Source organism: Lynx canadensis, chromosome D4 (genome assembly GCF_007474595.2).
Source record: "Lynx canadensis isolate LIC74 chromosome D4, mLynCan4.pri.v2, whole genome shotgun sequence".
NCBI classification, from domain to species: Eukaryota; Metazoa; Chordata; class Mammalia; order Carnivora; family Felidae; genus Lynx; species Lynx canadensis.
This window is the reverse complement of record NC_044315.2, coordinates 62,317,574-62,339,830: the sequence shown is the minus strand read 5'-3', so window position 1 is coordinate 62,339,830 and position 22,257 is coordinate 62,317,574. Positions and strand designations below refer to the sequence as shown.

At 37.9% G+C, this 22,257-nt stretch overlaps 1 protein-coding gene across 1 annotated transcript in view; it reads left to right on the top strand.

Moving 5' to 3' along the window:
• The window catches only part of TEX10 (testis expressed 10), a 62,552-nt gene that overhangs the window by 17,677 nt on the left and 22,618 nt on the right, over positions 1 to 22,257 (top strand). Inside the window, exons 6-9 of the mRNA XM_030293599.2 lie at positions 15,623 to 15,861; positions 16,617 to 16,752; positions 18,556 to 18,731; positions 20,264 to 20,441. Coding sequence (XP_030149459.1) covers positions 15,623 to 15,861; positions 16,617 to 16,752; positions 18,556 to 18,731; positions 20,264 to 20,441 — 729 coding nt within the window. The remainder of the gene's footprint in view (positions 1 to 15,622; positions 15,862 to 16,616; positions 16,753 to 18,555; positions 18,732 to 20,263; positions 20,442 to 22,257) is intronic.

The window sequence follows — 22,257 nt, the reverse complement described above, 5'->3', positions numbered from 1 at the left end:
AAGAGTCTGACACTGACTGAGCCCACCCAGGCACCCCTGTTTTTAATTTTTTGAGGAACCTCCATGCTGTTTTCCACAATGGCTATACCAATTTGCATTCCCATCAGCAGTGCATGAGTGTTCCTTTTTCTTCACATCCTTGCAGCACTTGTGTCTTCTGTTTTTGATTTTAGCCATTCTGACAGGTGGGAAGTGATACCACATTGTAGTTTTGATTTGCGTTTCCTTGATCACGAGTGATGTTGAGCATCTTTTCATGTGTCTGTTGGCCATTGGCCATCTGTATGTCGTCTTTGGAGAAATGTCAGTTCACATATTCTTGTTTTAAATTGGATTATTTGTTTTTTAGGTATTGGGTTGTGTCAGTCTTTTATATATTTTAGCTACTAACCCTTTATTGGATATGTCATTTGCAAATATTTTCTCCCATTCTGTAGGGTGGTATTATTTAGTTTTGATGATTGTTTCCTCTCTGTGCAGAAGTCTTTTATTTTGATGAAGTCCTAGTAGTTTACTTTTGTTTTTATTTCCTTTGTCTCAGGAGAACTATCTAGAAAAATGTTGCTATGGCCAGTGTCAGATTATTGCCTGTGCTCTTGTCAAGGATTTTTATGGTTTGAGGTCTCACATTTAGGTCTTGAATACATTTTGAATTTGTTTTTGTATATGGTATGAGAAAGTGGTCCATTTTCATTCTTTTTTGTGTGTAAGTGTCCAGTTTTCCCAACACCATTTGTTGAGACATTTTTCCATTGTATATTCACTTCTCCTTTGTCCAAGATTAATTGACCATATAATAGTAGGTTTATTTCTGGACTTTCTATCCTACCCCTGTCTGATCTACATGTCTATGCCAGTAGCATATGTTTTAATTGCCACCACTTTGTAATATAACTTGAAATCTGGAATTGTGATACCTCCAGTTTTGTTTTCCTTTTTCATGATTGATTTGGCTATTGAGGGCTTTTGTGGTTCTATACACATTTTAGGATTGTTCTGTGAAAAATGCTGTTGGCATTTTGATAGGGGTTGCATTAAATGTATAGATTGATTTTGGGTAATATAGACATTTTAACAATATTTATTCTTCCAACCCATGAGCATGGAATGTTTTTCCATTTGTTTGTGTCATCTTCATTTTCTTTCATCAGTTTTTAAAAATTTTTCAGAGTGTAGGTTGTTCACCTCTGGTTAAGTTTATTCCTAGATCTTTTATTGTTTTTGGTGCATTTGTAAATGGGATTGTTGTCTTAATTTCACTTTTTGCTTGTTTCATTATTAGTGTATAAGAATGCAACAGATTTTTGTACATTGATTTTGTATCCTGTGACGTTACTGAATTCATTTATCAGTTCTAGTATTTTGGTGGAGAATTTTGGGTTTTCTGTGTATAGTCTCCTGTTATCTGTAAATAGAGTTTTACTTCTTCCTTACCAATTTGGATGCCTTTTATTTCTTTATGTTGCTAATTGCTGGGACTTCCAACATTATGTTGAATAAACGTGGTGAGAATGGACGTCCTTGTCTTGTTCCTGACCTCAAGGGAAAAGCTCTCAGTTTTTCACCACTGAGTAAGATGTTGGCTGTGGGTTTTATTATATTGAGCTATGTTCCTTCTAGACCTACTCTGCAAAGGGTTTTTATCATGAATGGATGCTGTACTTTGTCAAATGCTTTTCTGCATCTGTGGGACAGAATGCATCATCTATATGGTTTGTATTCTTTTTCTTACTGATGTAATGTATCACATTGATTGTTTTGCGAATATTATTTTTTGATGTTTATTTTTGAGATAGATCCTGAGTGGGGGAGGGACAGAGAGAGGGAGACACAAAATCCAAAGCAGGTTCAAACCCATGAACCGGGAGATATGACCTGAGCTGAAGTCTGACACTGAAACCAACTGAGCCACCCAGGCGCCCTGACTGTTTTGCAAATATTAAACCACCTTTGCATCCTAGAAGTAAATCCCACTTGATCATAGTATATGCTTTTTTAAATATATTGTTGGATTTGGTTTGCTAATATTTTGTTGAGGATATTTGCATCTGTAAGAGATAATGGCCTATAGTTCTCTTTTTTGTGTCTTTATCTGGTTTTGGTATCAGGGTGGTAATTGGCCTCATTGAATGAATTTGGAAGTTTATCTTTTTTATTTTTTGTAATAGTTGGAGAAGGAGTATTAACTCTTCTCTAAATGTTTGCTAGAATCTGTCTGTGAAGCCGTCTGGTTCTGGACTTTTGTTTGTTGGGAGTTTTTTGATTACTGATTCAGTTTCATTGCTGGTAATTGATGTGATCAGATTTTCTATTTCTTCCTGCTTTAGTTTTGGTAGGTTATGTTTCTAGGAATTTATCCATTTCTTCCAAGTTGTCCAATTTGTTGGCATAGATATTTTCATAATATCCTGTTACAGTTGTTTGTATTTCTCGGGTGTTGGTTATTATTTCTCCTTTTTCATTAATTGCATTTGGGTCTTTCTCTCCCTCTCTTAGGTATTTATTTTATTTTTTAATTTTTCTTTATTTAGTTTTTTGTTGAGTCTTGCTAGAGGTTTATCAGTTTTTGTTGATAGAAGAACCAGTTTCTGGTTTCATTGATATGTTCAATTATTTTTTCTAAATTTCTGTATCATTTATTTCTGCTCTAATCTTTTATTATTTTTTTTCCTTTTGATGGCTTTGGGTTTTGTTCTTTTTGTGGCTTCTTTAGGTGTAAGGTTAGTTTGCTTATTTGAGGTTTTATTGAGGTTTTTTATTTTTTACATTTATTTATTTTTGAGAGACAGAGACAGACAGCATGAGCAGGGGAGGGGCAGAGAGAGGGAGGGAGACACAGAATCAGAAGCAGGCTTCAGGCTCCCTGGTGTCAGCTCAGAGCCCAATGCGGGGCTTGAACCCACGAACCATGGGATCATGACCTGAGCCGAAGTCGGACGCTTAACCAACTGAGCCACCCAGGCGCCCCTTGAGGCTTTTCTTCTTGAGGTAGACCTGTGTTACTATAAACTTCTTTCTTAAAATTTTTCTTAAACCATTTGAAAGAAATTTTTTTTTTTTTAATTTTTTTTTTTCAACGTTTATTTATTTTTGGGACAGAGAGAGACAGAGCATGAACGGGGGAGGGGCAGAGAGAGAGGGAGACACAGAATCGGAAACAGGCTCCAGGCTCTGAGCCATCAGCCCAGAGCCTGACGCGGGGCTCGAACTCACGAACCGCGAGATCGTGACCTGGCTGAAGTCGGACGCTTAACCGACTGCGCCACCCAGGCGCCCCTGAAAGAAATTTTTTTAATGCCTGTTAATTTTTTGAGAGAGAGAATATGAGTGGGGGAAGGGGCAGAGAGAGAGGGCAACACACGAAGCAGGCTCCAGGCTCTGAGCTGTCAGCGCAGAGCCCAATGTGGGGCTTGAACTCACGATCCACGTGATTATGACCTGAGCCCAAGTCAGATGCTTAACCAACTGAGCCACCTATATAAACTTCTTTCTTAAACCACTTTGCTACAGCCCAAAGATTTTGGACTGTTGTGTTTTCATTTTCATGTAATTTTTGATGTTCTCTGATTTCTTGGTTGACCCATTGTTTAATGGCATGTTATTTAACTTAACCTCCATGTATTTGTGCTCTTTTCAGATTTTTTTCTTGTGGTTTAGTTGTAGTTTGATGGCATTGTGGTCAGAAAAGATGTATATAGAACATTGATTTTTTTTTTTTTTTTTAATTTGTTGAGACTTGTTTTGTGGCCTAATATGTGATCTATTCTGGAAAATGTTCTGTGTGCACTTGAAAAGAATTTGTACTCTGCTGTTTTAAAAAAAATTTTCTTTTCAACGTTTTTTATTTATTTTTGGGACAGAGAGAGACAGAGCATGAACGGGGGAGGGGCAGAGAGAGAGGGAGACACAGAATCGGAAACAGGCTCCAGGCTCCGAGCCATCAGCCCAGAGCCTGACGGACTGAGAGATCATGACCTGGCTGAAGTCGGACGCTTAACCGACTGCGCCACCCAGGCGCCCCTGTACTCTGCTGTTTTAAGATAGAATGTTCTGAATATGTTCAATCCATGTGGTCCAGGATTTCATTCAAAGCCACTATTTCTTTGTTGATTTTCTGTTTGGATGACTGTCCATTGATATAAGTGGACTTTTAAAGTCCCCTATTATTATTGTATTACTATCAGTTATTTCTTTTATGTTTGTTATTAACTGTTTTTTGTATTTGGGTGCTCCCATGTTGGATGTGCAAGTACTTAAAATTTTTATATCCTCTTGTTTGGAATGCCCCCTTTATTATTACATAGTGCCCCTTTTTGTCTTTTGTTATAGTCTATAACAAGTCTTTTTAAAGTCTATTTTGTCCAGTGTAAGTATTGCCGCCTTGGTTTTCTTTTAACATCCATTTGCATGATAAATATTTTTTCATCCCCTCACTTTCAATCTGCACGTGTCGTTAGGTCAGAAACGAGTCTTTTGTAGGCAGCATATAGTTGGGTCTTGTTTTTTTAATCCACTCGGTCACCCTGTGTCTTTTGATTGGATCATTTAGTCCATTTACATTCAAAGTAAATATTGAATAGATATGTATTTACTGCCATTTTGTTACTTGTTTTATGGTTGTTCCTGTAGATTTTCTCTGATCCTTTCTCTTCTCTTGCTCTCTTTCATAGTTAGTTTGCTTTCTCTAGTGATATACTTGGATTCTTTTCTCTTTATTCTTTGCATATCTATTACTGATGTTTGATATGTGGTTATCATTAGGTTTGCACATAACATCTTCTACATGCATATAGTAGTCTATATTAAGTTGATGATCATTTAAGTTTATACTGTTATTTACTCCTCTCCCTCCCATGTTTTAGGTATATGGTTTCATATTTTACATCCTTCTATTTTATGAATCCCTTAACTGAATATTTACAAATACATTTATTCTTATTGCTTATGTGTTTTCTACTTTTTGTACTCTCACTTATGGTCTTCCTTTTCATTCAGAGTCCCCTTTAGACATTTCTTGTAGGGCTGGTTTAGTGGTCATGCGCTCCTTTAGTTTTTGTCTGAGAAACTCTTTTATCTCTCCTTCTATTCTGGATATTCTTGGCCACAGATTTTTTCCCTTTCAGTGTGTTGAATATATCCTGCTGTACTCCTTTCTGGCCTGCAAAGTTTCTGCTGAAAAATCCACTGATACCCCTGTAGGGTTCACTTGTATGTAACTGTCTTACTTTCTCATGGTCCTTTAAAAATTTTTTCTTTATCACTACTTTTTGCCATTTTAATTACTATGTTTGTTGGTGTGGATGGCCATGGTTTGAATTGGGAGTGGGGGGAGGGTCTCTTTTTCCTGAATCTGGATCTCTGTTCCTTCCCCAGACTAGGGAAGTTTTCAGGTATTATTTCTTCAAATAAATTTTCTTCCCTCTTATCTCCTCTTCTGAGATCCCTATAATGCAGATTGTTACTATGCTGGATGGAGTCACTGAGTACCCTAAGACTATTCTCAGTGTGCATAAATTTCTTTCCTCTTATTTACTCAGCTTGGTTACCTTCCATTACTCTGTCTTCCAGGTCATTAATTCATTCTTTGCTTTGTCTAGCCTGATATTTATTCCATCCAGTGTATCTTAAATTTCATTTTCTGTGTTCTTGATCTCTGATTAGTTCTTTTTATTCTTTGACAGTCTTACTGATGTTCTCCATTCTTTTCTCCAATCCAATGTCTTTTTTTTTTTTTTTTTTAAAGTAAGCTTCGTTTTCAGTGCAGAGCCCAACATGGGGCGTGAACTCAGGACCTTGAGATCAAGGCCCGAGCTGAGATCAAGCGTCAGATGCTTAACCACCTGAGCCACCCAGGTGCGCCTCTCCTGTATCTTAAATTCTCTATCAGGCATATTACTTATTTTCACTTTGGTCTCTTGCTGTGGTTTGGTACTGGTCTTTCATTTGGGAGATGTTTCTCTGTCTCCTCATTTTGTCTGACTTCCTGTGTCTGTTTCTGTGTGTTAGGGAAGTCAGCTGTTTCTTTTGCTCTTAACAATAATAGTCTCTTAAAGAAGAGGTCCTGTAGTGCCCGGCAATGCAGTGTCCCGTTTCCCAAGGCCTGATGCTTCAAGAGAGTGTCTCCTATGTGTTTTGTGTGTGCTCTCCATTTGCGTCTTGGCCTCTTTTTCCTTTAGTGTAGTTTACAGAAGCTCTCTTTGCTCATTGTGTACAGTGTTTGATCCTTGGCAGGGGTGGGGCACTGTTTATTTGTTTAAGTGTTTATTTGTTTGGCGGGGGGCGGGGGATGAGTTAGGTACAGAGAGAGAGACACAGAATCCGAAGCAGGCTCCAGGCTCTGAGCTGTTAGCAAGAGCCTGACATGGGGCTTGAATACATGAACTGTGAGATCATGACCTGAGCCAAAGTTGGACGCACAGCTGGCTGAGCCACCTAGGTGCCCCCAGGTGGAACACATTTTAATACGGGGTGTAGTGGTCTGCTTATGAAAGGAGACCTGCCACTACTGCTGCCAGAACTGAGGTCCTGCAAAACATGAGTGTCAGGAGATGTGGCATTGGCAGAGTTTGTGCTGGGTTTCTTGGGGAGGGGCCTGCAGCGCTAGGACTCAGGCCTGCATGTGACTGGGAAGGGCATATCTGCTGAATTGTCATGGGTTGGGGGGTGTTGGGTATGGTGGAGGGTGTGAGATGTTTTGGCAGGGGTGGGATGTAAGGAGGCTTGGCAGGTTAGGTTAGGAGTGGTAGCACGGAGCTGTTTCCTGTTGGTGGCTATTTATGCTGAAGGGAGAAGAGGGAAATGACCCTTGCCAGGTCCTTTGTTCCTAGAGGGGTCTCCCTGTGACCTCTGCCTCTCTGGGCCATGCTTTCAGATGAGCAAATCGCAAATCACTCTCCCTCTTGTCTGCTCTTGAGTTTTCCAGTTGCTGATACTATGCTGTATTTGCACGGGCTGTTTGTCCTGCTCTCTTTAATTGTGGGAACTCTGCTTCCTAATGTCTTCTGGGCTTTCTCAGAGCCAAGTCTGCCAATTTTTAAAATTTCAGGCTTTAAGTCCCGCTGGTTTTTGAGAACTACAAAATTCAGCCCCTCTCATTTTCAAAGGCAAATATTCCAGGGATTCATCCTCCCTGTTCAAGGGCTCCCCTATGTGAAGTCTGTTTTCTGCCCTTCTCTATGCCACCATCTCCTTCTCCATTGTGTCAAATAGCCATGGTCCATTTTGCTTCCAGACTGTCTTTGCCCTTCCTACCTTCTTTAATATGTCCCCTTCCCTGCTTTTAGTTGTGGAATTTGTTCTGCCAGTTTCTGGATGGTTTCCTAGGTAATTTACACTGATACGGGTGTTATCTAGTTGTATCCGTGGGAGGAGGCAAGCTTAGGGTCCTCCTACTAGTACTGCCATTTTCCCAGACAACTTTGCAGTTGTGGGATTTTTAGCAAAAATAGATTGGCAATATAACTGGCTTATTTTTTACAAGATTCCCTAGGGATTCATTTTTAGGGATTTTGGGCTGCTCTTTTACTTCATAAGGAGCTGCATCGAATACTTAGATAACCTGTGGAGGGCAACAAAAGTTAAAGTTGGGGGGACAACGTTGGCTTTGGCCAGTGGTCTTCATTCTTATTCATATAACCTCAGTTAATTTTTTACCTGATGTCTAAATTTGTTCATCTTTGGTTCAAATACAAAGCGTAGTATTGATTTTTATTGTGGTAAAATATACATAACATGAAATTTGAGCTTTTTAAAAAAATGTTTATTTTGAGAGAGACAAGCATGCGTGCAAGTCAGAGAGGGGCAGGGAGAGAAGAAGGTAGAGAATCCCAAGCAGCCTCTGTGCTATCAGCACAGAGGCCCTTGTGAGGCTTGATTTCATGAATCATGAGGTCATGACCTGAGCCAAAGTTGGACGCTTACCTGACTGAGCCTCCCAGGTGTCCCTTTACCTTTTTAACTTAATCACTTGTATGTGTTCGGTTCAGTAGTATTAAGTATATTTACATTGTTACGCAACCATCACTACCATCCATTTCCAGAAATATTTTCATTTTCCCAACTTGAAAGTGTATTGGTTAAAAAATAACTCACCATTGTCCCCTACCACCAGCTCTTGGGAACCACTGCTCTACTTTTTATCTCTAATTTGACTCTTCTAGGCATCTCATAGAAGTAGAATCATAAAATACTTTTCCTTTTGTATCTGGTGTAATTTCACTTAGGAAAATGTCTTCAAGGTTCATCCGTATTGTAGCATGTACCAGCATTTCATTTCTTGTTTTTTTAAATAGGTTTTATTTTTTGGAGCAGTTTTAGTTTCAAAGTAAAATTGAACAGAAAGTACATACAGAACTGTCGTGTACTCCTCCCAGAAATGCATAGCCTTTCTTCTATCGTGCACCATAGTTTTACATTTGTTAGAATCTACGTACCTGCATGGACACATCTCAAATCTGTCGTTTACCTTAGGGTTCCCTGGTGGTAGTAACATTCTGTGAGTTTTGACAAATGTAAAATGATGTGTATCTGCCTTGTTGGTATCATATAGGATAGTTTCACTGCCCTAAAAATCCTGTTCTCTGCCTATTCATCCCTCCCCATGTTTTTTTCATGACTTGATAGCTCTTTTTATGTTTGTTTATTTTTGAGAGAGTGTGTGAGCATGCACAAGTGAGGGGTGGGGCAGAGAGAGAGGAAGATGCAGAATCTTAAGCAGGCTCCAGGCTGTCAGCGTGGGGCTTGAACCCATGAACCTGGGAGATCTTGACCTGAGTCAGATGCTCGATGAGCCACCCAGGCACCCTGATAGCTCTCTTAAGTGCTAAGTAATGTTTCATTATATGGGTAGGTCACAGTTTATGTACGCACTCGCCTACTTCCTGAAGGATCTCTTGGTTGCTTCCATGTTTTCCTTCCTTTTTAAGGCTAAATAATACTCCACTGTATGTATATACCATATTTTGTTTATCCATTCATCTGTCAATGCACTTTTGGTTGGTTTCCACCTTTTGGTTATTGGGAATGATGCTGTTGTAAACATTGGCCTTCAAATATCCATTTGAGTTCCTGCTTTCAGTTCTTCCCTGTATATCAAAGGATATAATTTGTCATTGAAAATACAGACATTTAAAAATGCATTGTAGTCATCTGTAAGAAAACTCTTTTTTTGCTCAAAATGTATGAACCTACGTGGTGATGGTCTTTAACAAGATAATTCTAATATGTACTGGGAGCAGATACTATAACTGAACTAACATAAGTTCATTCCTTGGTGAGTTCTAGAGATGCAGTGGTCACACAAAGAAAACCTTTTGCTACAAATAAGGAGATCATGGGGAATAGCTTCCAAATCCATGACTCCCTGAATATGGGTGAGCAGGTTCTTTTTATTTGGGGTTTAGGATGAATATTCAGAAAGGGGGGCTTTGTCATCGCATGTACAGGCAGGCATAAATTTGCACAGACATACTTAGACTGTTTTTGCATTCCTTTTGTTCCCTTAAAATCCTTAACTACTAAAGTTTTTGCATTTCTTTGTACTTCTGCTAGGAAGTTTTGTAAAAAGTGTCCTTAGGCTTAGTAGAACCAGTGGGGCATAGATCACAGAAACTAGCTGGGGCCTAAATGACTTCTCTTGTGTCCTGAAAACTGTGTCTTTCTTTTACTTGGGACTCCAAATCTTTCTGTTCACAACAGCTAAGTCTTGCCTTTGGTGTATGAATCGGCTTGTGAGAGCAAGCTGACTGGAGTCATCCACTAGTTGGGATGATTTTCTAGTATGCTGGGAAAATTAGTTTCTTTTTTGAGTGGGAATGGAGAGCTTTGATTTGGCAAGTTGTCATTAAGTGGTGGTTTGGTTGTTGGGAATTTAGTGCAAAGGGTATTAGAAAAAGATTGATTTTCTGCTTATGGCAGTGACAAAGTTTTTTTAGAAATTTTATTTTTTTTAATAGGTGTACTTTTTCCTTTCTCCTTTTTTTTTTTTGTTTTTGTTTAAATTTTATTTATTTTTGGGGGGGGGCATAGAGGGAGAGAGAGAGAGAATCCCAAGCAGTCTCCACACTGTCAACACAGAGCCCGACACAGGGCTTGAACTCCTGAACCATGAGATCATGACCTGAGCCGAAATCAAGAGTTGGATGCTTAACCTACTGAGCCACCCAGGCGCCCTTATTTGTTTTAAAAAAGTGAGCTATGTTAAAGAAACATAATAAATACTAGTTCAGACTGTATATGAATGATTAAATTTTAGAAAAAGTTACTGGCAAATAAATTTATTTGTGGGACCCTGAAGACAGAATAGAGCCCAGAGAAAGAGTGCAGCAGGAATTGAGTACTTAAAGAAGCAGAATTCTGGGGCGCCTGGGTGGCGCAGTCGGTTAGGCGTCCGACTTCAGCCAGGTCACGATCTCGCGGTCCGTGAGTTCGAGCCCCGCGTCAGGCTCTGGGCTGATGGCTCGGAGCCTGGAGCCTGTTTCCAATTCTGTGTCTCCCTCTCTCTCTCTGCCCCTCCCCCGTTCATGCTCTGTCTCTCTCTCTGTCCCAAAAATAAATAAAAACGTTGAAAAAAATTAAAAAAAAAAAAAAAGGAAGCAGAATTCAAAAGGAAATTGACTTGCAGTTACATGTATAGAAGAAATCTGAGCTTCCTATAATTAAAATTGAGTAGCAATGCCTGTTAAGGCCAAAAGAAAAGATATTTGGAAGAGTATAAAGTTTATTTGGTAAAAAGGAAGTTTATTGGATGTATTATATGTAGAAAGTTTTCCTAACTAGCTTGTTTGTTTTTTTAAGTTCATCTTTATTTATTTTGTGAGAGAGAGCAAGCGGTATAGGGGAAGAGAGAGAGGGAGACAGAATCCCAAGCAGGCTCTGCACTGACAGTGCAGAGCCTGATGCATGGCGCAAACTCAGAACTGCAAGATCAAGAACCCAACTGAAGTCAGATGCTTAACTGACTGAGCCACCCAGGTACCCCTTCTAAATAGTTTAAATAAGGACTCCCATTGAATATCCAGAATCTGAAATTTTTAGGGGCAGATACTACTCTGGGAAAACCTTAAGATAACAAATTAGTTTGGGAGTGGGAAAGAAGCTTACGGGGATATCCTATAAACAGTAGATCATAGTTGCTATTGTGAGACAGTTTGTTATAGTTAGCTGGCTTACTCTTATGTCAGTTATCTAAGACAGCGGTTCTCAAAGTGTAGTCTGTGATCTCTGGGGTCTCCAAGGCCAGAACTATTTTCACAATTATATCATTAAGACATTGTTTGCCTTTTTGATTGTTCTGACATTTGCACTGATGGTACAAAAGCAGTGGTGGATAGGACTGCCGGTGTCTTAGCATGAACTAGGGCAATGGCGCCAACTGTACTAGTAAAACCTCGTATTCTTCACCACCATGCACTCACTTAAAAATGTCCTTAATGAAGTAGTAAAAACTACTAATTTTGTTAAGTCATGACCCTTGAGAACACATTTTTTTTATATTCAGTGTGACAAAGTGTGTGTAAAGTAATTTGAATGCATACCATGGGATGATGGTTGTCTCAAGGAAGTACACTTTTGTGATTATTCTACTTGAGAGTATTTTTCTGTGATGGACATAATTTTAACTTGAAAGAATGACTACCAGACGAACTGTGGATTCAGACTTGGATATTTGGCAGTTATTTTCTCAAAATGAACAAAGAGCCTATCAATTCCAAGAAAACGGCTGACAGTATTTATGCCAGTGACAAAATTTGAGCTTGTTTCAAACCAAAATTAGTATTTTGGAGAACTTGTATCCATCACCTAAGTTCTGTCCATGTATTTCCTATGTTTATGCTCTTCATTTTTTCATATGTCTGTTTCCATCTATCTGGGACCATTCAGAATCTGCTGGAGGTTATTTTTGCTTAATTGTTTTGTCTAAAATATATATATACATATTTTTCATTTCTAAAGAGTGTTCGAGCAGAGCATAGTACTCTAGGTTTGGCAGTTTTCTTTAAGCACACTGACAATAACACTTTACTGTCTGCAGATTTTCATTTTCTGTTAAGTCAGTTATGAGTCTGTTGTTACTTTAAAAGCTTCCTATTCACACTCCCCATGAATTTTCTTTTTGTTTTTTGCAGTTTTCACAGTGATATATCCAGATGGGGTTTTTTTTTTTTTTTTTTTTTTTATTCTCCTTGGGATTCAGTGAACTTAAATCTGAGATCTTAAATCTTGATTGGAATATCTTTAAACAGATCTGATAAATTCTCATTATCTTAAAAAAAATTGCAGTCACATTTCTCTCCTGTAAAGAGTGATTAAACATGTTACATTTACTTACTGCATCTTCTTTCTTTTTCTTTCCCCTTCCTTCCTTCCTTCCTTCCTTCCTTCCTTCCTTCCTTCCTTCCTTCCTTCCTTAAATCTCCTATGTTCTAGCTTTTAATTCTTCAGTTTTGTTCAACTGAGCTCAGACACAAATACATTGAATTTTTGTTTTTCATTTGTAGAATTTTTGTCCATTTGCTCCTAGCACCTTTTGTTGAAAAGACTTCATTCTCCATTGAGTTGCTTTTGGTCTTTTGTCAGAGATGAGTTGATTATATTTTTACGGGTCTATTTTGGAGCTCTTCGTTCCATTAACCGTGTGTCTGTTCTTTCACCAATTCCATGCTGTCTTTGTTACTGTAGTTGTATATGGTAACTCTTGAAATTGGGTAGAATAAGTCCTCCAGCTTTGTTCTACTTCTATCTTGGGTGTTTTAGGTCTTTTGCCTTTCTGTATAAACTTCGGAATCAATTTATTGATAACTACAAGTAGCTTGCTGGGATTTTGATTTGAATTGTGTTGACTCTGTAGAGCTAATTGGGAAGAATTGTTACTCAAACCAGTGGTAGAAAGCAAAATTGGGATTACGTTTTATCTGAGAGCTGTTTTTATTTCTGGTTTACCTTTACCCTGGATAACATGAAAGTTCTGGTGTTTGGCAGGCCCTGGGCTTTGACTTTTCCCTGTGAGGCCACTAAAAGGTTACTTCAGTTTTGCAGTTTTTTCTTTGGAATTGGCAGCTGCCCTAAGGACAGAGCCTTGAGTGCTAGTATCTTGCTTTTTTCCTAGGTTATTGGGCCCAGTAAATGTTTATTATCTTAGCTCTTGAGCTTTTGAGTTTTTTTTAATGTTTATTTATTTTGAGAGAGAGAGAGAGAGAGAGCACAAGTGGGAGAGAGGGTCAGAGAGAGAGAGAGAGAGAGAGAGAGAGAATCCCAAGCAGGCTCTGTGCTGTCAGCATGGAGCCCGACACTGGGTTCGATTCCATGACCACGAGATCATAATGTGAGCCAATATCAGGAGTTGGGCACTTAACTGAGCCATCCAGGTGCCCCTGCTTTTGAGGTTTTTAAAAATTTCATCTAGTTTTAAAGTTGTTTCCAGGAAGGGGATTACCTACATTTATCATTATTGAAAATTGGAGTATCCCCAGTGGCCTGCCTCCCTCATAGAATTGATGGTTGGTATATTTACTCTTAAAAATTTGTATAAATTATTGGAGGAGCAGAATGAATTCTCCCAAATTTGTAGTGTCCATTGAGACCTTCCAGACAGTAATAAATTATGCTGCTTGAGATAAACTTATGGTAGATCTTGGAAAGCTCTACTTGTGAAGAAATGTGGCAGTTGAGTTTTGAGTGGTCTAATTAATGTTAAAATGTGCCTTGGTTTTGGGCACTGGGCCGTTTGCGAAAAACCTTGTAGAAATTTTGGGTTTGTGGTACAGACTGCTAGTTGTCTGTCCCAGTTCTCATTCCTTTCTTAATTTCCAGTGTTTAGGAATATGACCGTGCAAAATAAAAACTAGATTTCTCATCTTCTTTTGCAGCTAGGAGTGGTTATGTGAGTAATCTGTTAAATAGTTTGGACTTTTCTCTCTGTTGTCAAACTTGTACATTGAGCTGTCTGTTGGCCATCTCTGCCTGGATTTATACCAGAAACACTGCAAGCCCAACATAATCAAAAGTAATATTTATTTTCTGGATCTCTGCTACTTCATTTATCCAGTCACCAATGCTGCAACTTTTGACTCCTCCAAATCCCACTGTCCCCAAACTCACACACATATATATACTTCAGACTTCAAATCCAGCTAATTTTTATTCTTTCTAAATGTCCTGCCTTCTCCCAGTCTATACCCAGCATTGACCCTGGTTCTTGAACTTGTCATCTCTTGCCTAGATTGCTACAAGAGCCATACAATTGCTTCTTTGTTTATAGTTTTTCAAAATTTATTTTTGTTAATGTTTATTTATTTTGAGAGAGAGCACGTGCACATGCACCCAGGAGAGGGGCAGAGAGAGAGGGAGAGAATCTCAAGCAGACTCTGTGCCGTCAGCACAGAGCCTGACACAAGGCTCCATCTCATGAAGTGTGAGATCATGACCTGAGCCAAAATCAAGAGTAAGATGCTGAACCGACAGCCACCCAGGCGCCCTGTTTATAGTTTTGTAACTCTCATTTTTCCTTTTCCATCCACAGAATCGCCCATCTGAAATAAGTTTTCAGTCATGCTTGCATAATTAATTTTAGTGCCCTTAGCCTCCCAGACTCTTTGTAATGTGGTTCCATTTTACCTTTCCAGCTCATTTGTCATTCCTAACCCTACATTTGATGCTCTACTAGCACCAGATTTCTTTTTTTTTTTTAATTTTTTTTAATGTTTGTTTATTTCTGAGACAGAGACAGAGCACGAGTCGGGGAGGGGCAGAGAGAGACAGACAGACAGACACACAGAATCAGAAGCAGGATCCAGGCTCTGAGCTGTCAGCACAGAGCCCGACGCAGGGCTTGAACCCATGAACCGCGAGATCATGACCTAAGCTGAAGTCAGACACTTAACCTACTGAGCCACCCAGGCACCCCTAGAGAGATTTTTTTACTTTAATTAACTTTACATTTTTCTAAACATGAAATAAATAGGGCCTGCTGTTGAATATACCATATTCTGAAATAGGGATTTATAGTCTAAGTCACAAGTTTTCTTTTTGAAGTACTGTATTTGAGATATCTTTTTTGAAATTTTTTTCAAAGTCTGAAATAAATGTTTTATTTGGCTGGGAAAAATGATTTTCATATGTGTATCATATACGTTGTTTCAGAACATTGCTTATCTGGACCAGTCTCCTTCTGTCACACATACGGAAATTGTGACCAGGAGAAATTAGTGATTATGTTGATGAGGTAGAAGCAGAGTCAGGATCTGCCGTGACCTACATCCAAATACAAGTGTCTGCTTTAAAAAAATCTTCAAGCATGTTGAGGTTCTCAAGTCTTATCTCCAAATTGCATTTAGGATTACCAAGCATTGTTACAAAGACCTTGACCTTTTGTGTAAAGAGTAACTTGGGTAATTAACTGAGCAGGATACATTGTAATTCGTGTCTTATTAACAACCTTGATTCTATAAGGAATGGTTTATTTACAAAACAGTGGCCTAAACCTTGCCTCCATACCTGTCTTGGCAATTTATTTTAGAAAGAAAAATTTTTTGACCCATTGATAGATTATTTTTAAGTATTCTAAGTGAAGCAGGCGTGGTAGATATAACATGTTATAGATGTATTTGTCTTTGTTTGTTTTTAGCATCAAGCATTGCACAATTCTCTCCAATAATGTAGATCATCTCTTACTGAATTTAACGCTGTCTGATATCATGGTCTCCTTGGCAAATGCCTCAACTTTACAGAAGGATTCCAACTGGATAGAAATGATAAGGAAATTTGTGACAAAGACCCTTGAAGATGGCTTTAGGCTAAATAGTAAGCAGCTAAACAGATTGCTTGGAGTATCATGGAGATTAATGCAGATACAACCTAACAGAGGTAGGTGTTCTTGCTTTGTCCTTATTTAAGAGAGGAGCTCTTATGCATGCTATTAGGGTCTAGCTTTGAATTGATGACTTCACACATTTCATGTAGACAAGTTAATTACATTCAAACCTTAAAAGTTAGCTAGTATAATTATAAATGGACTATCTGCTTGAACACTGAAATGGTTATTACTCAGGGCATCTCTTTCTCAGGTGAGTAGGTCCACTGTGAAGCAATATGATTAAATTTCTAGTAGATTACAGACTTGAGTAAAAGGAGGTAGGTATTACTTCAGAATGGTATTGAGCCTAATGATAAAGAAATACACTATTCTGGTCTAGTTTGATTAGAAATTGAGCACTTTCCCCTTTTATCCATATAGAATGAGTTGAATCCTGCCTGTCTCTACCTTTCTGCTAGCCTGAAGTTATGTCACATAAAGTCTGTTTTTAGTGTGATTTATGAATTCTTTTCATTCAAAAACAAAGCTTTCCTGTTTGGTTCCCATCTGATTCATCTTTCTAATATCTTGGTTTTTGTCATCATTACATAGGTTTGTTGTCCCTTAGAAAAATTACACTGTAGTCTCAGGTTGCAGTCTGACTTTTATATTAACTCATTACTATTGGACTTCAGTGGTAGTATCAGTTTGTGACTAAGATCTGCTTTGTCATAGGAACAAAGTAAAGTGCTTCTGTGCTTTTAGAGGAATTTGGGAGCTGGTGAAGAAACATTTTTGATTAATATACAGTTGTTTTTGTATTTAGAGGCTACAGAGTCTCTCATCAAGGCAGTTTATACATTGTATCAGCAGAGAGGCCTTCTCCTTCCAGTTCGAACTTTGTTACTAAAGTTTTTCAGTAAAATCTATCAAAAAGAAGAACTGAGATCTTACAGAGTCAGGTAAGGTTTCATTTATTTTACCTTTCTTTTTTGGTGGAGTTATTTTGTAGTCTACTTAAGATACTAGAGTGGTAAAAATCTTTGGAGATGTTCATTCTTTTTATTTTGTTTGGCTGCATATAGGAAAAGATATAAAATTGCATATAGAAACATGCATAGTAGTGCCAGTAATCTTTATATGCACCACCAGCAGATAAAAGCCTCTTTGAACTTATATTTCCACTTGTCCACTTACAACTTAAGGTCAGTTGGAGTAACCTATAGCAGCCTCAGCTTTTTCTTTTGCTTTCTGTAAAAACTATGGAGGTTGAACTATTAGCTATTAGTGGCATATTGGGGCATATGGCGTAAGAATGAAGACGATAGAAGATGAAAAAGTTTCGGGCTTAGTTTGGTGCTATCAGTTGAGATGGATAACACAAAGAGTAGAACTAAGGAATTAATTTTTTGATATGGTGAATTTGAGATATAGTTTGGAAGTCAGGAAGATATGTTTAGGTGGAAGATAAGGTTTGGGGATACCTGAGCATATGTAGGTAGTTGTTGAAACATATTTGAGTCTTCAGTAGAAGCCGGGTGCTTTTCATAATTTATCTAAATCTCATATTCCTACTTTGAGGTGTAGATACTGTTACTTTCGTTTTGTAGGAGGAAACTGAAGCTTAGTTTAATAAGTTGGTGAGTGTCCTATAATTAATGGAAACAGAGCTGAGACTTAAGTTTAGGTCTGACAGCAAAGGTCATGCTTAATTCACTAAGCTCTTGGGGTACAGCAAAAGTGATTGCCGTTGCCTGAGTGAAGAGACATTGGAGCTTTAGCAAGTGTAAGTACAGTTGATCCTTGAACAGTGTGGGGATTAGGGACACTGACCCCCCCTCCCCATTACAGTTGAAAAACTGTATGTAACTTTCGACTCCCTCAGAACTTAACTGCTAATAGCCTACTGTTGACTAGAAGCCTTACCGATAAGTTGATAAACATATTTTGTATGTTATATATATTATATATTGTATTCTTACAATAATACCTAGCTTAATGTTTTCAGTGTTTCTAGGGTGTGCAGTTTGTGAGGTTTTCACAAAAAAATTTCCAGTATATTTATTGAAAAAAACCTGCATGTAAGCAGACCCATGCAGTTCAAAACCATATTGTTCAAAGGTCAACTGTATACTGAAGAACTAAAATAACACAGGTTTGAAACCATTTAGTGTGAGAGCACCCTACATTGAATGCATTATTGAGTTAGTATAACAGCTAATACTGTAAGGATAAATAGAACACAAAGAGCAGTAGTAGTGTCTGTTTTTGAAGATAAACATGCAATTTAGATAGTGCCCCAAATTGCATGCTCTTTTTAAGTGAGTGGTTAAAACCTTGGAAAATGCTACAGCTGAATAAATGATGCTTCTGGTCTTATAAACTCTACAATGTTTAAATGAGTACATGTTGGGGCGCCTGGGTGGCTCAGTCGGTTGAGTGTCTGACTTCGGCTCAGGTCATGATCTCGCGGTCCGTGAGTTCAAGCCCCGCGTCGGGCTCTGGGCTGATGGCTCAGAGCCTGGAGCCTGCTTCTGATTCTGTGTCTCCCTCTCTCTCTGACCCTCCCCCGTTCATGCTCTGTCTCTCTCTGTCTCAAAAATAAATAAATGTTAAAAAAAAATTTTTTTAATGAGTACATGTTGTGTTCTTGGTAGATAATAATGTCACTCTGTGGTATATTTAAGTTAAAAATTTTTTTTGTTTGTTTAAACTTATTTCTCTTGTCTTTATACTTTATTTTGTTCTTCCTTGGTGTTTCTTAGATATCGTAGTAAGGTGTTATCCCGTTGGCTGGCTGGTTTACCATTGCAGCTTGCTCATCTTGGCTCCCGAAATCCTGAGCTCTCAACACAGCTTATTGATATCATCCATACTGCAGCAGCACGAGCAAATAAAGAATTACTAAAAAGTTTACAAGCTTCTGCTCTCCGAATCTATGGTAAGAGTTTAACTGTGTAGGTAACCATTGATCTACCCTGCATTAGGAAAGAAGTTTCTTTAAAAAAAAAAATTTTTTTTAATGTTTATTTATTTTTGAAGGAGAGAGAGACAGAGTGTGAGTGGGGGTGGGGCAGAGAGAGAGGGAGACAGAATCTGAAGCAGGCTCCAGGCTCTGAGCTTTCAGTATGAGGCCATGTGGGGCTCAAACACACAAGCTGTGAGATCATGACCTGAGCCGAAGTCGGCTGCTTAACTGACTGAGCCACCCAGGCACCCCTAGGAAAGAAGTTTCTAAGTGGAACTCTTTAGGTTTGCCTTTCCTTTGAATTATTATAAATTATTCACACCATGGTTAAAGTGCCAGAACAAAATATCAGATAGTAAATTCATTTTCAATAGTAAGTATTTTTTATTAGGATACTTTTAGAAGGTTAATGGTTGTAAATGCTTCTTGGATTCTTAAATTGTCTTTTCAGCCACATGCTGTTTACAAATTCAAAACTGATCAGGTATTTAAAAAAAATTCCTTTGAAGCTTTGGCAGCAAATTAATCATAAAGGATATTTTGTATGACTTCTATATATTTATACTTTTTTATTCACCCATGGAACTATTTTATATGTTAAGCAAAAATACCAATAAAAGCATATTGGGAGGTATTACATATATGTAATATGTATTTATTATTGAGATGTAATTCACAAACCATAAAATTTGCCCTTTTACAATGTATATTTCAGTGTTTTTAACATTCCCAAAGTTGTGCAGTCACCACTGTCTGATTCCAGAATATTTTTATCACCCCAAAAAGAAATTAAACCCATTAGTAGTCCTTCCCCAGCTCCTGGCAACCACCAATCTACTTTCCTGTCTGTATGGATTTGCCTGTTCCGGACATTTGTTATAAATGGAATTATATAATGTAGAGCCTTTTGAATCTGGCTACTTTCACTTAATGTACTGTTGGCAGTATACATGCATATTGTAGTGTGCATATATCTGTACTTTTTTTTTTTTTTTTTTTTGCTGAGTACTAGTATTCCACTCTATGAATCTGTCACTTATATTTACCCATTCATTAAGTGATGGACATTTGGTTTGCTTCCATCCTTTTTGGGTTATATTTTTAAGTCTTTTTTTTTTCAGTACTGCTTATATGTAGATGTCTTCTGCTTTAAATTAGGTTGGTATTGTAATTGTCACTGTTTAGCAAAAGCGCTTGTTTTTTACCGTTTTACTTTGGTTCAATCCCTTTACCCCATCAAAGTTATTATTTCAGACATTGACACTTGGATGTTGTGGAATTATTACAGTGTTAAATAAATATATCTTTAATAATGTTCATTGTTTTACTTTAGAAAATAGTTTAAGTCCTACATATACTTTATGGTAAAACTTTTTTATGTAGATGATAAGTTGAAATTCGGTTTAATACAGTAAAAAAGTAAGCAAGCACTCAATTTGCTTTACTAATTTAATCTCTGTATATCTTTTATAGTTGACTTTAATATGTGTTACCTACCCCACTAGATCCACAAGAAGGCACTGTGGTGGTTCTTCCAGCAGACTCTCAGCAGCGTTTGGTCCAGCTTGTATATTTTCTACCAAGTCTGCCTGCTGATTTACTTTCTCGGTTAAGTCGTTGCTGTATTATGGGAAGACTCAGTTCAAGTTTGGCTGCCATGCTTATCGGGATACTGCACATGAGGTAGCATCCTCAAGTGAGCTATATTTTAAGTATATAGTCTTTTCTCCCATGCCTTTTACTGGCAGTGTGTAAATTACAGAAGGCTTATACTGCTACTGACTTCATTTGCTTCATTTGCTCTTAATGCAACATTTAAAACTCTTCATCCTATTATTGCTAGATAAAGTTCACTGGAGTAAGACTGTTTCAAGTTTTTTAGTGATTTGTATAGATAGAAATTATCTATAATTTGTACATAATGTACAGATTTTAAATTCTCAAAAGCCTGTAGTAAGGGTTCAGTGGCAGGTGAGAGTACTATGCTTAAATAAAACCTTTGGTGTTAATGGGATTGTGATACAGACCTTCTTTTCAGGGACCTCCAAATTTAACGTAGCTGGTGAAATAAATATGTTTGTGACTCAGGTGAGGAATCAGTTGAAATCTCTTTTTGTGTGTGTGTGGTTAAATGTAGATAACATAAAACTTAACCATTTTAACCGGTTTTAAGTATACAGTTAAAACTGTGCAGTGGCATTAAGTACTTTCACATTGTTGTGCAGCCAGCACCGCTGTCCATCTCCACAACTTTTTTATCATTCCAAACTGAAACGCTGCATGCGTTAAACAGTAACTCCTCATCCGCCTCTCCCCTGGCCCTTAGTAACCACTGTTCTATCTTCATGATAAAAAAAAAAAATAAATGTTTATTTTTGAGAGAGAGAGAGAGAGATATCACGCGATGGGGAGGGGCAGAGAGAGGGAGATACAGAATCCAAAGCAGGCTCCAGGCTTCAATCTGTCAGCACAGAGTCCAGCGTGGGGCTTGAACTCACAAACTGAACTGTGAGATCATGATCTGAGCCAAAGTCAAACTCTTAACCGACTAAGCCACCCAGACACCCCTTCATGATTTAGAGGATTCTAAATACCTCATATAAATGGAATCATACTATATATGACCTTTTGTGTCTTGCTTATTTCACTCAGCATAACTCTTCAAGGTACATCCACATCGTATCATGTATCAGAATTTCCTTTTTAAGGTTGACTTAATGTTCCAGTATATGTATATACTACATTTTGTTTATTTTTCCCTTGATGGAAACTTGGTTGTTTCCATCTTCTAGCTTTTGTGAATAATGCTGCTGTGATCATTGGTGTACAGATATCTGTTTGAGTCCTTGCTTTAAATTCTTTTGGCTATATACCCAGAAGTGGAATTGTTGGGTCACATGGTAATTCTCTAATTCTTCGAGGAACTGCTGTAACGTGTTCCACAGTGGCTGCATCATTTTACTCTTAAATGTTTTATAACAGTGTTTCATATTGTGGGTATTCAAAGTATCCTTAAACACCTTATGTTTGTATCATTAGGCATAATATTTTTAGTGTTCAGTAAGATTTATTATTGATTGTGGCTCATAGGGTCTAATATGGTTTTAGGGAGAAATTGAAATCTAGGTGGTACCTGAAAAGTTTAAAGACTAGTAACTTCCTTGTGACTTGTACAATACAGATCCTCTATCCTGGTTAAATAGGAGTAGCTCACTTTATTGGTAGACTTCCTTTAGCTTGTTTGACAGTCACCTCTTACCATTATAAGACATATCTTGGAATCAGTCACCTAAAGTGTGATTTACCTTTCTTTTTAGCTAGCAGAAGAGAGCTATCGGCAATGTGTTTGTTTATATGTGAAATTCACTCTTATTTCTTCTGTGTGCATGTGCATTAGAGAGACTTGGTCTTACCTTTAAGTGTTTTAAGCATATATTAGTTTCAGTGTTTTTCTTTCTAAGGGAAAAAAATCCTCGTCTAGTAAGCAGTTATTTAGCAG